Source organism: Bipolaris maydis (genome assembly GCF_028858645.1).
Source record: "Bipolaris maydis strain C4 unplaced genomic scaffold PSV08scaffold_2, whole genome shotgun sequence".
Taxonomy (NCBI): domain Eukaryota; kingdom Fungi; phylum Ascomycota; class Dothideomycetes; order Pleosporales; family Pleosporaceae; genus Bipolaris; species Bipolaris maydis.
This window is the reverse complement of record NW_027093858.1, coordinates 541,746-555,856: the sequence shown is the minus strand read 5'-3', so window position 1 is coordinate 555,856 and position 14,111 is coordinate 541,746. Positions and strand designations below refer to the sequence as shown.

Below are 14,111 nucleotides of genomic sequence, written 5' to 3'. Positions count from 1 at the left end.
ATCATCCAGATGAGAATTACAATTCGCTCTACCAAATATGGTTATCGTCCAGATATCAAGCATGTGCGCCAATGGTTGTTGAAGTGTTTCAACGTATGACTGTTATCTCCATCAGATACTCGGCATTGGCCGACGGGCAACAAGTATCCCATAAAGCGGCATGATACCGGATTATTGTTATCGGCTCTCCGACCCGCCCTTCCCCACATCCAGGGCGCCTATCATGCCATCTCGTTCCTTCACACGCCAACTCCCATTAGCGGCGTCGCAATGTCTTCCTTTACTCTCAATTCTCCCTCTTCCTTGACGCAAAATGGCTTCCCTGGCTAACAGAGCCCCTATTGCTCTTCGTAACGCGTGCAGATGCTACCCCGCTCTGAGCACACGACCGAGTGTAATAGCGAGAGTGGGGCACGAACATGCGAGGAGCTTTAGCAATTCGCCAAGATGGCAGATCAAAACGAGGGAGATGACTGATGACATGATGAGGGAAATCAATGTCAACCAAGCAAGATTGATGGATGATATTCACCACAGCTGTCAATGGGGTATAGGCGAGCGGTGGGGAAAGTGAGTATTCAGGAACATCTACGGCTCATTGCAAACTGACAGTTGTAGTAAGCCGACAGAAACTGGAATGAGTCGGCTCGCACTCTCCGATGCTGACAAGGCTGCACGTGACTGGTTTGTCCGGACGACAAAAGAGTTGGGTTGTGAAGTCACTATCGATAATATGGGCAACATATTCGCAGTCCGACCAGGGCTGAGGAAAGATAAGCCCCCAACGTTTGTCGGAAGCCATCTCGATACTCAACCAACTGGTGGACGATATGACGGTATTCTCGGAGTCACTGCCGGTATTGAGATGTTGAGAGTGTTTGCAGAAAATCGGATTGAGACGGAGTATCCCGTTGGCGTAGTGAATTGGACGAATGAAGAAGGCGCTCGATTCCCAATGTCTATGGTTTCAAGTGGAGTGTGGGCTGGATCTATACCACTAGAGACTGCGCACAGCCTTCGTGAAGTACATCCAGGCACGGCAACCATGAAGTCTGAACTCAAACGCATCGGTTACCTAGGAGACATACCAGCTAGTTATGAAGCCACGCCTATGGCGGCGCACTTTGAGCTACATATCGAGCAGGGTCCGCTGCTGGAGATGGCAAGAAAGAAGATTGGTGTGGTCACGTCAGTTCAAGCGTACAAGTGGTTCACGATCAAAGTCAAGGGGCGAGATACGCACACTGGAACTACAGATCTCAAGTCACGCGCAGATGCTTTGTTGGCGACGAGCAAAATGATACTGCACTCCCACCGTCTGGCCACTGCGAACGACACACTAGCATCAACAGGCATATTGAACCTGAAGCCCGGCTCTACGAACACAGTCCCGGGAGAAGTCACTTTTAGCCTGGATATCCGTTCTCCAAAGGACGAAATGGTCCAGAAGATGAAGGAGTTGATCCTTCGCGACTTTCCTAAGATTGCTGCAGGCGAAGATGTGGGAGCTTCCAATTATGGCTGTACACCTGGCCTACCGCTCACCGTGGAAATCATGGAGGACTTTGACAGCCCAGCGACGAAATTCCACGCCGAATGCATCGCCTCTGTACGCCAATCTGCGCACAGCATTGTCGGGTCTCATGCATCAATGGAAATGACATCTGGTGCTGGACACGATAGCGTGTATGCAAGTAAGCGTTGTCCGACGAGCATGATCTTCGTACCATGCAGGGAAGGTGTGAGTCACAACCCCCGGGAATTTTGCGAGGAGGAAGACTGCGCTTTGGGTACACAAGTCTTATTACAGAGTGTCATGAGATTTGATCGCATGAGAGACTGGCAAAGAATATCTTGGAAACAAGAGCCGTTCGTTCTGTAATCTCCGATGCCACTCTTTGTAGAATAAGAGGGGTTCGATGAGTACGAGCACTAGACTGTTATATGTCCATTGGTTGGCTAATTCCACTCTTAAACGAATTAGAGATTCTTACTCTCGATACATAATTCAGTTGTATCTTACTACATAGTAAGCTCTACTTGTACTATATACCTACAGAGGGCCACTATACGCCAATGAGCTTAGCACCAACTCGACCGGGCGCTGCAACACATTACGGGTCCGTATGAGCTCTTCCAAACTTTCATGAAGCCCCTTGTCAGCCAGACATGTACCCCACCTATCTTCTCATCTGACTTCGGCCCTTTTGCTTATGCGAACATTGTCATGGTCGCTTCTTATACGTACTAGCGCCCTGGTGTCAAGTAATCACCACAGGATGCGGTTATCTGCGAGGCCCTCTCGAAACCTCGAGTGCTACCCGCGCAAGTTTTCCAAAAAAAAAAAAGAAAGTCTAGGGTTTTGCAACTAGTCAGTTCGCACTCTGTGAACGGAACAACACTAGTATTTAGGCTGTGCGCAAGGACTAGACTTGATAGAAATGAGCTAATAAACAACCAGATGTGCTTGGCAAGCTTTACAAGACGATGTACCAACCCTCGGTACTTGTACTCCAAGGTTCCTGGGCATCCCCTGAAACCAGGGTCTATCGTGGCTATGGCAAAGATAGTTGACAACGCTGGGACAAAGCAAGGCTTCCGGTTTCGTACCCGACGGCTGCCTGGGCCTGGTTCGCCGGTAGCCCTCGGGCTAGATACAGTTTGTCCTCTGCGCCATCATGCAACAGTGTCACGAATACAGATAGCTTTATTGGTGGCGGCGGGCTGGCCCAATGTGGGACAACCATGTGCCTGCATACAGGCGAGGCTGAGGCGCCCGTTCAGCTCGAGTACAGGGGTAGCCGAAAGGCAGACACAACACCTGTGTGTGCTGCGGCCCCTCGCCTCACAATCATATACGATACATGAAAACTAGGTCTCGCATTGCTCATCGCCTGCCGCAATGTTCCCGAAGTTTGGTATCTTGTTTTTGCTCCTAGCAGGACTGGCTCTTGCAAGAGATATTCCACAGGTACCAGTGCAGACACTCACATCACCTACACTAGCACCAGCGAGCGCAATCACCCCCGCCCCACTTGCACACGAGGATGTTTTCAAAAGAGCGATCGGAACATGTGGTTTTATTCGTGGTGACTCAGGTATTTACAGTCTTCCATTAAACCTGTGCCTAGCAGCCAGCAACTCACACCCGAGACAGCGTCGCCTGTGACTTGCGGAGCAGGATACAACTGCGTCACAACCATCAGAGCTCAATTCGCATTCGCATGTTGCAACAACATAGAATGCATAAACGATTGGAGCATTTGTCGTCCGTTTGGCCAAACAGACTGCATGGGCAACAATCTTCCTGACGATACCTGCTCACGGATCTATGGGTCGATACTCCAATGGTTAGTTTACTTTCCAGCACATCCTTTTGCTATCGCTAAAGACATGAACCAGTTCGGAAGCAGCGCCCTACTGCGTTACCTACGCGCGTAGTTCTACTCTCAGCGATTCAACCACTTTTATCTCGTTGACATGCGGGACAACATCGGAAGACGTTCTGCTCCTTGCGACGGTGACAAATGGCGCAAAGCAAACTGCATCTGGCACACCCGCCCAGGAAACCGAGAATGCAGATCCCCTTGCCGGCTTCCCATCCATCCCAGATTTGTCGCCGACCGGAACAACGTCTACTCGCAATACCCCTGCGCCTACTGGTTCAAGTTCAGACGGACCCGCACTGAGCACCAGGTCGATCGTCATAATCTCTGTGGTTGGCGCTGTGGTACTTCTGTTGGCCGTGGCAATTGGATGGTGTTGCTGGTGCAGGAGGATAAAGGAATGGTGGCGCAACAGAAGACAGCGCAATGCACTTGCGATTGATCCGGCCAGGATACCGCAAGCGCATTATCAACCAACTAACTATCAGCCCACTAATTATCAGCCCACTGAATCGGGAATAAATTTGTGGAGGAATGCAACACCGCTTGGCGCGAGCCCTGATGTTGCTGCGTCTGTGAATGGAAGTGTTTACGGTGGAAGAAGCGTGAACGGGGCGGCACCGAGGCCGATGATGACGGTGAATGAGAGGTAGGGTCGGTCACTGCGTAACGAGACATGCTATGTAGCGAGATACCTCTTTTCTAGACTTTCAGATTCTTTGTAACGTATATACCGGAGGCTCAGTTGTATTTTCTAAAGAGTAGGTTTGAATACATGGCCGGGGTGTTGGATTCGCTGATACGACTACTAGCAAGGAAGGTAGCCTGCCACTAGTTTAGCTCACAGCCAAGAGTCTGTCGACGTTTGAATCAACACAATTTGCTTCATCTAGAACACCTCAAAAACTACTAAGAAAATACGGGCATACAGAGGTCGCAAAGGTGACCATTATTTCGCTCGCCTTGTCCCTTGATTGAATGGCAGAAGCCCCTTTCGCTCTCTCACAAACTCATCCTCGCCTCCTCGCCATGATCTCGCAGCAGTTTATGGAAGGCAGCGCTCAACAGCAGCGACGCCATGACCGCCCATGTACCCAGACCTGTGATCACATCCTTTGTATCCTGTTTCGATGCCCAACCTGCAGCCAACGCGCCGAGGACCCCGCATGCGACTATTCCGAGCTGATATCTGTCCCTTTTGTGGATGTGGTATAAGACGTTGATCGCGGTGCTGTAGACTAAGCAGGCGCATACAAAATGAACTGGACCGGGCTCTGGAATGATTGCTAGGTGACGGTGCGGTTGCTGTTCAAATGTTATCCCAGTCCTGATTACCTCTTGGAGTATACTGACTGATTGTCTAGACTCGCTGGACCCCTTCTCGTGGCTGAAGAGCGACTCTAACACAAAGTTGGGTACCATCCTCGACGACCACCGCTGCTCGGCTCTTGATTGTTGTGCCATTACCGCACGTTGGTATTCACTCATGACCAAGCTGGCCGCTGTTGATGCACCAACCGCAACACATTCTGTGGCCCAACTCGTCCAATCGTTGAGCCTTGTGGGGGGTTTCTGTAGAATATATGTTGACTGTCTTCCATGAAGTTCCGATCTGGAGCTGTGTCAGTCTTCATTGCCAGTCAGGCTGTCGGAGCAAAGGTACTACGTTTTCTTCATCTTGTCGACACTGAGGACGAGCGATGTAGGAATATGACGCTTGTGTCGATTCAGATATGTTCGGTAGGAGTATGGTAGTAGGTATGATATCGGAGATGGTTGATGGAAATAGAAGTCCAGCTGAGGGGTATGCCCAGCGCCAAGCTCCGTATATGCGTTGGCTGCACTGTCTCGACGCCTTTCCTTTGAGCTTACACTGTGTACGAAATCCACTTCATCACACATCGAGTTCGTAGTCAAAGAAACCCAATACACTGTCCAACGTGTGTGGCAGCAGCAAATCTCTCCCCAAAGCCTCCTTGCCCAAGCAAGATCCGCCCGCAAGGCTCTCAAGTCAGGGTCATCAGCTCGCCGCCATGCGTAAGTGAGCCACCTTTGGCCTTTGGCCTCAACACGAGCTGATAGTTTTCCCTGTGTTCAGATATATCAGGGCAACTCGCATCCGAACAGGCAGGTGATGGTAGCATGAACTACAATCCGGTCACTCCCCACGCATCCCCAGTGCCGAAAGCTCCCCCTTGCAACTCTAAGGTCGATTTGGAAGCGGAAAAGACCCCACCGCCTGGTTTCCCAAAGTCGCTTGGCGAACGTCTTGAATCTTCCGATACCGATCCTTATGCTTTCCTAAAGTCCTTCGACACCATCTTCCTCATTGATGAAAGCGGATCAATGGCTGGCCGCTCATGGAAAGAGACCAGGAAGGCTTTGAAGGAATTCACTCCGATCTGCACCCAGTATGACGGAGATGGCATCGACCTCTACTTCTTGAACCACATCAACTCCTCACCCTACAAGAACATCACTTCTACCCGAACTGTAGTCGAGAACTCTCAGACCGTCGGCTCCAGTGGTGCAAGGCCAACGGGCGAGTATCTCCAGGAGATCCTCAAGCCCTACCTCCATCGCTATGAGATAGCCCCTAAATCCATCAAGCCAATCAACAACATCGTCATCACTGATGGTGAGCCAACCGACGATGGGGAGGCTCCCATCATCCCGGCAGCGAAGAAGCTGGGTGAGATAGAAGCGCCCGCATGGCAAGGGGGCACCCAGTTCTTCCAGGCTGACAAGAAGGAGTATGTGCGTGTGGCCTTCAATCAGATGACTGGTGGACTTGCGAAACTCCCTGGCCACGAGAAGATTCTCATGCCCTACCTGCAGAAAGTATCATCGACGCGATACAGAGCATTCCCCGATACAGCCCCGAAAGACTGTGGCCGCTCCCGTACGAGATCCCGCGCCCAATCCCCCCGTGTCAACCCCGCAGCACTCACTTTCCTCACTTTATTTGCCCAGCTGCCGATCATTCAAGCTGCCCCTCAACACATATCAACAGCGTGGGGCATACCGATCTTCAATACGCTCAGCGCAGGAACAGGCATGGCGATCTCAACCTTTAACGACGAGGCAAACACCAATCCCGTCTTGTTCTGGGTTGTATACGGATCCTGGATTGCATCAGCGGTAACGGTCGTCGGGTTCACTACCTCTTCCATCAAGAAGGGCTCTCGATTGCGATATTTATGTACCTTTGTCCTCGTAGAATTCATCCTCCTGACCATGATCGCACTTTCGTCAATTAGTGACCAGGGGTTCGAAACAAAGACTCTAAAGGAGTGGATGCCTTTGTCAACGATCATTATTGCAGGTGGTTTGACGGCGGGGTTTAAGAGGGTGGCCTGATTGTTATGTTGAAAGCAATACGAGACGACTGAAAGGTCGCGTGAATGATTTTGATATTTTTGCATTTATAGCGTTTTCTTTTGTATAAGTCTTTTACACACTTTCGACTATCAAAACTAACAACCATAGTAGAACTTGAATTACAATGGTTTTAAACAAATTGCCTTTGCTAAACCTCCGTCGTGATTGACCTGATTATTAGCCGATTGTGTTTCTAGAAACTATCCACTCCATGCGATGGCTCCAGAGACATCTAAGCACACCCCTGTATCCAACAGTTGCTAGAGCTTCTTAGTCTAGTATATAGAGTTTTGTAGACGAAGGGGCTGTAGTATGGAGATAATTATATAGCTAGTAAAACTGTTTATAGTAAAACAGCTCAACTCTAAAGACCAAAACGAAAAGGTATCTCGTTATACCATTTATCTTGCTAGGCATTGACTGATGTAATTGAGGTTCTGTTGTATATTGTTGCTAGCGTCTAATCTTTCCATGAACTACTACGTGAATTTCGATTTGCCTTCCTTGTCTTCCATAGCATATGAGAACTCATTAAACGATAGGCAGAAAGCATCTTGACGAAAGCTCACAAAACATCTCCTACTGCACCCAACCCGTCACACCTTCGCCAACCACATATCCCTCGTAGCCTTCAACCTCTTGGTCTGATCCGTCTTAAACGCCACAGTCCAATGCTCCCTCTTCTTAATCAATCCCGGAAAGTCGCATTTAACCCGATCATCCCCACCCTTCGATAACCCAATCTCATTTACGAAATTCCACTTGCGGCAACACAGTTGCCGGCACTGGCACGCCACCCACTTATCAAACCGCTTCAGTTTCTCGCGCTGATCCACATCGACTTCCTTCTTCGACAGCTCGAGAATTATCTCGACGTGCAGCATGTATAGCACTGCCATGACGAACGGCTTGCGGTGCGTGGACTCGCGCACGTTGCGCTTGTCGCGCAGGAGGCGCGACCAGGTTTCTGCGATGTGGCTGGGAGAGGGAGAGGGGTTTGGTCCGAATTGTTTGAGGAAAGATTCCACTACGAACAAGTATATCAGCTTGAACTAAAGGAAGAAGAAGAAGAAAAAAACAGAAGAATCTGGGATGGGGGTTGGCTACGTACGCGTTACTTTCCCATCAATGGGGTTACAATCTTGAAATATGAGTTCATACACGTAGTACGAATCTAGGGTGAGATGTTGCCAATACGACTGCGCCTCTGGATTCATGTACATTGGTCCCTTGTACAGTGAGTAGAATCGCTTTGTCTCTGGAGACCTTAAATGCGGCTGCGGCACTGCGGGCGTTCGATGAATATCTATCATGGCGTTTTGCGTCAGCAAGTCTGAGCTCTCTAACTCAAAGGGACTGCTACGGATGTTGAGACGGTTCTTTTTCAAGAGAAGTCGTCAATGACAGTTAGGATCAACATACTTTGCTCGTTTCCTGCAGCGGCTACCCAGCGGCGTACCATGTTCTTTGTTTCAGGGTCATTGCCATAGGCTTCGGAGCGCGAGGCGATAATATTTTTCTTGCTTGCTTCGTCAAGGAGGACTTCAGAGAGATCCGGAGGGTTGAGGCGGAAGTAGCCGTCTCGATCTGCGAGCTCTTGGTGCATTTCGTAGAATTTGTTTGCTGTTTTTTGGGTCTCCGAGGCGATTTGTATAATGCTTTTTGCGACTTCGGTGATGCTCTTTCCAAAGTCTTGGAGTGCTGGTCTTCCTGTGCCGATTGAAACGAGTATGCGGATTTGGTTGTCGAACGGGATTTCAGGCTTGCCGAGTTGTTCTTTTGCCTCGAGATAAATTTCTTCGATGGGGTTGTTGTGGCCGAGACCTGCGTCGACGAAGCAACGCGGTTCGCCAGCGTGATTGATCTTCATCGGCGCGAAGAACGACGTTGCTGCAGAAGTTGCCCGGGCGACTTCCCATATTCGGACCTCATTATAGAAGTTCGAATGTTCACCGTCCTTTTTATAGTCCGTGAAGCGTATTGGTATTGCGCTTTCTGCTGTGAGAGCAATCACGACGCTGTTATTGAGTCAGGGAGTTAGGTAGGTATTATTGATCGGTTTATTCTTACGTCTTGCAGGCTGACCTCTTTGCTCCTCGAAAGCGATCATCTGATGTCCCCCCAGCATTGGTGACGACCTGCTTGATGGCCTGTTCCAATTCTTCGGTCTTATATCGCGGCTGGACTTTACCATTGCGTACTTTGAAAGGCAGTGTTTTCTTGTATTTTGGATCGAAAACAACGTCCATTAGGCGAATATATGCTTCAATACACTGATCAACTGTCATTTCAAGTCGTCCTAGCATGATGGCAATTAAGCCTCCTGTACTCGTGCCGCAGATCATGTCGAAGTAGTCGCATGGTTTTGGACTCCCAACAAAGGACAATATCTTTCTCAGCATGTAAAGTGAGGCCAAACCACGTACGCCTCCTCCGTCCAAACTGAGAAGCCGAAGACTGCCAGCCATCTTTGCTGGGCAGTCAAGTGTGCCGGTAGTATTACGATGTAACTGGGTATGTACCGGGAAGTGACAAAGGATTACAGAGATACAAGGGGTTAGCTTCACGGACAAAAATGAGAGGTATTTCGAAAAGACATCAAAAGCCCTGTCAGCAGCATCAACAAGACCATAAGTCATTGATCGCTCGCTACCTTATCATAAAGTGCAGCCTTCAGCACAGCCTGAGGTTCGAGACTCAGCTCACAGCCAGTGGTGAAAAACAAGTTAGCTCTGGACGAGCATGGCGTGACTACTACCGAACTGGATAGCAAATGGCTGCTAGTTAGACAGGGCTAATGCTGTGGCTTTTCTTGGCAGCTGAACAATCAAACATCCCACGTTGCAACGGATTCAGCCTTGCGAGAAGTATGGAAAAACAAGTTTCTTTTCCACTACTACAACGAAAAATTGCTGGCAGAGTAGCACATGGCGTCTCTGAGGAGTTTGCTGCCTAGCCCTCGAGTTTAGCCATCAGCCTTGCCCTTACATTTCCCCCCAGTTCTTCCAGTGTCTCGCACATTTCAATGCCATACCTCTGGCAAACTATCTGCACATTTCCTCTCTTCCAGAAACCTTCCGGACAACAAACTACTGCCTTCCCAGTGCCCGCATAGAGACCCAGCTCCAGCAATGTGATCGCTTGCAACACTTTGGGTTCGCCTGCAAAGTAGAAAACGATGACGTCCGCTATGCGTGCATGATCCATCTCCCACTCGACCTGCTCCTTGAAGGGTTGGAAAGAGATATCTTCGACCCAGCTGCTATCCCAGGCGTCGCAACACGGGTTTAGGATAGCGACAGGAAGGTCGGATAGTGAAGCTGTGAGATATCCTTGCCAATCTTTGGCTGGATCAGATTGAATGGCACCGTAGAGGATGACAGATGGTCTGTCTACATCTTTTCTAAGGGGAGGTTTGTGCACGACGGCTTTTGTTGGAGTAGATTGTGACATGGTTTGGAGATGTAGATGGACTTGGGGAGCGGCGCGGACACGGGCCTTACCGTGCTACGTACCCCGCCCCGCCATGTGGTTTTACCCCTAAAGTGTTCGTGCTAGCACGGGCCTCAAGCTGAAGAACTTGAAGCTGTACTGAGGCGCTATCTCCCACGAAACGAATATGTCGAATTAGTAACCTTTGGCTTCATCCTCCGACATAGAGCAAGGTTGCGGATGGCCGGTGGGGTTGGGCGAGTTTAACACCTCCTGCCAAGTGCGTCCAAGCCAAGCGGAATGTAGTTGTGATGTCACATGCAATTCACACGTACATACAGCAACTTCTTCACTATCAGATATCTCATTTCTTGCTCAGTCCTTTGATTCGATTTACTAATTTGACTTACTAGGCATTTCTCGAAAATGCTTCTCCAACAACGACAAGACACGGGAGGATTCCGTGTTCGCTGTGAATTTCCCACTGACACCTGCATTAGTTCGTATCCAGCCGCCCTCAAAACGAAGCGGGCCATTCTACTCATAGCCGAATGACGATCCAACCGGACTTCTGACCTTTACCTAAAGGACAGTATCGGCCACCTGCCAGAGATCACATCAGTACACGTAGCGAGCCTGAACTAGTACATCAGAAAAGCGTTAGTTGATCGACCATTGATCGACACTGCGTGAGCGCTGCTGTCAATTCGGCTTCGTATTCTGCATGTAAAACCAGACAAAGTAAAACATCTTCACGGAAGAATGGAAATGACTCAGGCACATCGCGCGAAGCTTCCAAATCGTTTTGACAAATGAAGTCGTTTTCACCCATCGCTACGTATCTAATCCTTTTGCTTTTCAGGATAACCAACATGCCATCACTGCGACCAGATTATGCAATCATTGTGTTATCATGTTTGCCGCATGTAAGGTTCAAAGAAGCGGAGAAAAGGCCAGACCTTATGGAAACTTATAAATTCCACAACTTTATCGGGGCGCGTAGTAGCTCATGTCAGCAAGAACCCAACGTTGATTACCTGCCAACATTCTTGGCAGATCGGACAAAGTTCGTACGAGTCTACAGGCTGGGCTGCTTTTTGCCCTGTTGCAGAAGTACCGGACGACGATCCTCCTTCCACGGGAGGAAAAAAGAAAAAAAGAAAGCAAGTCGAGGCGACGACCGTCGCTTAGTACAAGTCTCAGCCCTGAATACGACGATCTTGTTTTGCAAATGTGGTGGGAAGCTTGGACAAGTGACATGCCCGAACCCCTGGTCCCCTCCGGGTGACCCGGGGCTACAGTTGGATCATCGCGCTACGAAGGCAGATCACACCTCGCGCTTCGGTCAATCCCCGGCGTGTCGCTACAAACCCTATGGAATCTCCGAAGTCAGCATTGCTATGGTCTCTTTGGGTGCAATGCTCGAGATCACGTCATTCGTCCAATGATGAGAGAAAGCCAGTCTTTACGTGGGAGAATTCGAAAAAAAGCATCGTAGCTGTGGTATTTTTTGGCGATCGTGAGAGCATCGTAATGCGCGCGTAACCGAGTAGCAAATTGGTACTGTACAAATCATGATATGAATTTCATGCAAAATCACCAACTCAAACCTCTGATACTCGGGCGCGACCACCTGTCCAAGCCTTGTTATCGCGAGGATTGGGTTGATTGGGGACTGGGATGCCTTCGTAAGTGACTTCGACAGTCCGCTCGTACAGTATGGCTTCTTCGCTGTCACTGTCTTTGCATGGGCGTGAACCGACTTGTATCTTTGATTCTCGCGTTTGCGTGGACTGTTGAGCCTTGACTCCGGAAAGGGGGATCTCGTCATCGCGCTTGTCGCCATCGATAGTGTTCATAAGGGTATCGTACTGGCGCTTCGGACCGCTCTTGGAGCTCTTCCATGAGTGTAACATGCGGTTTTGGCCGGACGAACCTTTCCCTGAAGATCCACGAGAGCTCTCGCCGATCATGTGCGGTGCAACGTGTCTGAAGAATCGTCGCAAGGTGGGTAGGGAACAGCAGACGATGAAGAGGTTTGCCTCGACAATGCTTGAGATAGTGTTAGACAATGGAATGGATATGGGGCAGTTTCATCTGATAGCAACAGTGTACTTACATCCATACACATCCCACAGCAATGACCCATGTTTGATCAGGATTTGTCAGTGCTGGTATCAGGACAACCAAGCGGATGATTGAAGTGACCATAGTTCTTTACAGTGTCAGCTTGTTCTCGTACGTTCATCACTCTAGGACTGTACGCACATTGATCCAATGCCGAAGATAACGGTCAGCCCAATCTTTTGCTTTCTAGGCATTTGTAGGCGCCAGATGGTTGGGATCGGGATGGCGATTAGTATCACGTCAGTGACAACACCAATGACAGCGGTTGCGATATAGATTGCTCCTCGGTTGATGCAGACTCCTATCGGAAACAACAGCGGATCCCAGCTAGCCGCTATCGGCTTGCAAGCAAACACCAGACTGAAGAAGATGCCTGTGTATGCGCCAGCGCATATGAATACGGTGGTCCAAACCGCGATTTGGTAGCCTCGCAGTGGCGACAAACGACTGTAGAAAATACACAATGTGATTTTGGTCAGGGCACAGCAAGGGGCGTATACCAGGGGGGCGGCCAGAATCAACTGTGGTTTGGCAATGTCAGCAAAGTTCAGATATGGTAGCAGAACCAGGCAGTCCTCACTTACTCTTGAGTAATAGCCGTATTGGCTGATTGAGATTTCCCAAGCATGTATGCCGATGACTCCTGAAGCGAAGCCTCGAATCAACAAGGCTTGTGTTGCAACGGACAACATCCAGGCAAGAATAACGAACACTGCTTGTAGTTAGTATCTTGCCAAGGTCAAAGTGTATCTGGATAGGGTACCATCATCAATCTGGAATTGCTTCATCAGACGAAGCTTTGTGTAAAGTCGTTGTGCGAGGAAAATGAATGCCAAAATGTTCTCAACGATGAAGAGTGCATATGCTTCCGCCATCAACCTCCTTTGGGGGTTGGCAAAGTCGACCACATATCCCTCGGGAGGAGGGAGTATCGTCATGACCCCATTTACATTTGCCATGATGTAGCAAGGACTAAGAAATGGAAAATTTGATGGACATGAATTTGCGAGCTCTTGAGGTGGAGAGCCACTCGTTTATGATTTGAGAGATACAGGAGATGAGCGTGAACCCGTGGTCCTCTCAAGTCAATCTATATGGGGAAATGGCTGTGCCCATCCTATTGGAGTGACTACTCGGAGTCTCGCAAGGGAAATTTGCACGGATGCCCGAGACACACGCGGAATGGAGTAGTGGGCACGTTGCATAATCCATGGCAATCGCACCGAATTAACCTTGACATCGACTAGTCTTATTGACGAAAGCTATTGCGAAACCAGGCGAGGTGCGAGAATGCGTGACATTTGGACTGCTCTGACCACCGGTCTAATCTCGTCATTCTTACTATGGAGACTGAGACCCGCAAAATGGGTCATGAACTGTTGTGAGACAGAATCTCAGTCCGATTCCTGACACGATCATGCTCAGTGATGGAGTAGGAGAGGCCAAGCAGTGCAACACACAATGATCGTACTCAATGCGCGCGATCTCCGTGAGTCCATTGCAGCCCAAGGATCGCGGGACGTTTTCAAGTGCAGGCTCCCGGGCCCTGGTCTTAGTTCCCTTCCTCGCCTATACATAAGGTTGATACTCGGGGACTAGGGGCTTGGAATGACATGTGTTCGTCCGGCCGACACGTGCGGTGAAGACATACTTTACTACATACTTACTGACACAAGCCTACGCCTCTTGGCGGGTCATGCCGGAGCTAGGAAGCCAGCCCCATCCAAACGGACCGTTATTCGGACCGGTTTGTGGAGGCAAAGCGGATCTCGACAGGGCTAGCTT

The 14,111-nt window shown here is 49.6% G+C and overlaps 5 protein-coding genes across 5 annotated transcripts; 3 read left to right on the top strand and 2 right to left on the bottom strand.

Annotated features, from left to right (window-relative positions):
- Positions 1–269: 269 nt before the first annotated feature.
- Positions 270–2,364, top strand: PSV08DRAFT_194423 (uncharacterized protein). The gene is made up of 2 exons (XM_014229476.2): positions 270–570; positions 619–2,364. Exons 1-2 carry the CDS (start codon positions 314–316, stop codon positions 1,880–1,882), a joined length of 1,521 nt encoding a protein of 506 aa, XP_014084951.1. The 5' UTR covers positions 270–313; the 3' UTR covers positions 1,883–2,364.
- Positions 2,365–2,853: 489 nt separating this feature from the next.
- PSV08DRAFT_263174 (uncharacterized protein) lies at positions 2,854–4,285 on the top strand. Its single transcript, XM_014229477.1, has 3 exons — positions 2,854–3,098; positions 3,158–3,350; positions 3,403–4,285. The coding sequence occupies exons 1-3, from the start codon at positions 2,903–2,905 to the stop codon at positions 4,037–4,039; spliced, it is 1,026 nt and encodes a 341-aa protein (XP_014084952.1). The 5' UTR covers positions 2,854–2,902; the 3' UTR covers positions 4,040–4,285.
- On the bottom strand, positions 4,282–5,151 carry PSV08DRAFT_23112 (uncharacterized protein). Its single transcript, XM_066092260.1, has 3 exons — positions 5,053–5,151; positions 4,740–4,998; positions 4,282–4,691 (listed from the first exon to the last, which is right to left on the bottom strand). The coding sequence occupies exons 1-3, from the start codon at positions 5,061–5,063 to the stop codon at positions 4,389–4,391; spliced, it is 573 nt and encodes a 190-aa protein (XP_065949721.1). The 5' UTR covers positions 5,064–5,151; the 3' UTR covers positions 4,282–4,388.
- A 157-nt stretch (positions 5,152–5,308) lies between these two features.
- On the top strand, positions 5,309–6,902 carry PSV08DRAFT_194421 (uncharacterized protein). The gene is made up of 2 exons (XM_014229478.1): positions 5,309–5,423; positions 5,485–6,902. The coding sequence occupies exons 1-2, from the start codon at positions 5,420–5,422 to the stop codon at positions 6,744–6,746; spliced, it is 1,266 nt and encodes a 421-aa protein (XP_014084953.1). The 5' UTR covers positions 5,309–5,419; the 3' UTR covers positions 6,747–6,902.
- Positions 6,903–7,191: 289 nt separating this feature from the next.
- Positions 7,192–13,285, bottom strand: PSV08DRAFT_407048 (phospholipase; the record flags this gene model as incomplete). Its single annotated transcript, XM_066093763.1, has 11 exons — positions 7,192–7,794; positions 7,879–8,073; positions 8,190–8,785; positions 8,838–9,240; positions 9,271–9,328; positions 9,756–10,240; positions 11,833–12,251; positions 12,319–12,414; positions 12,468–12,847; positions 12,911–13,038; positions 13,090–13,285. The coding sequence occupies 11 exons, from the start codon at positions 13,283–13,285 to the stop codon at positions 7,364–7,366; spliced, it is 3,387 nt and encodes a 1,128-aa protein (XP_065949720.1). The 3' UTR covers positions 7,192–7,363.
- Positions 13,286–14,111: the final 826 nt, after the last annotated feature.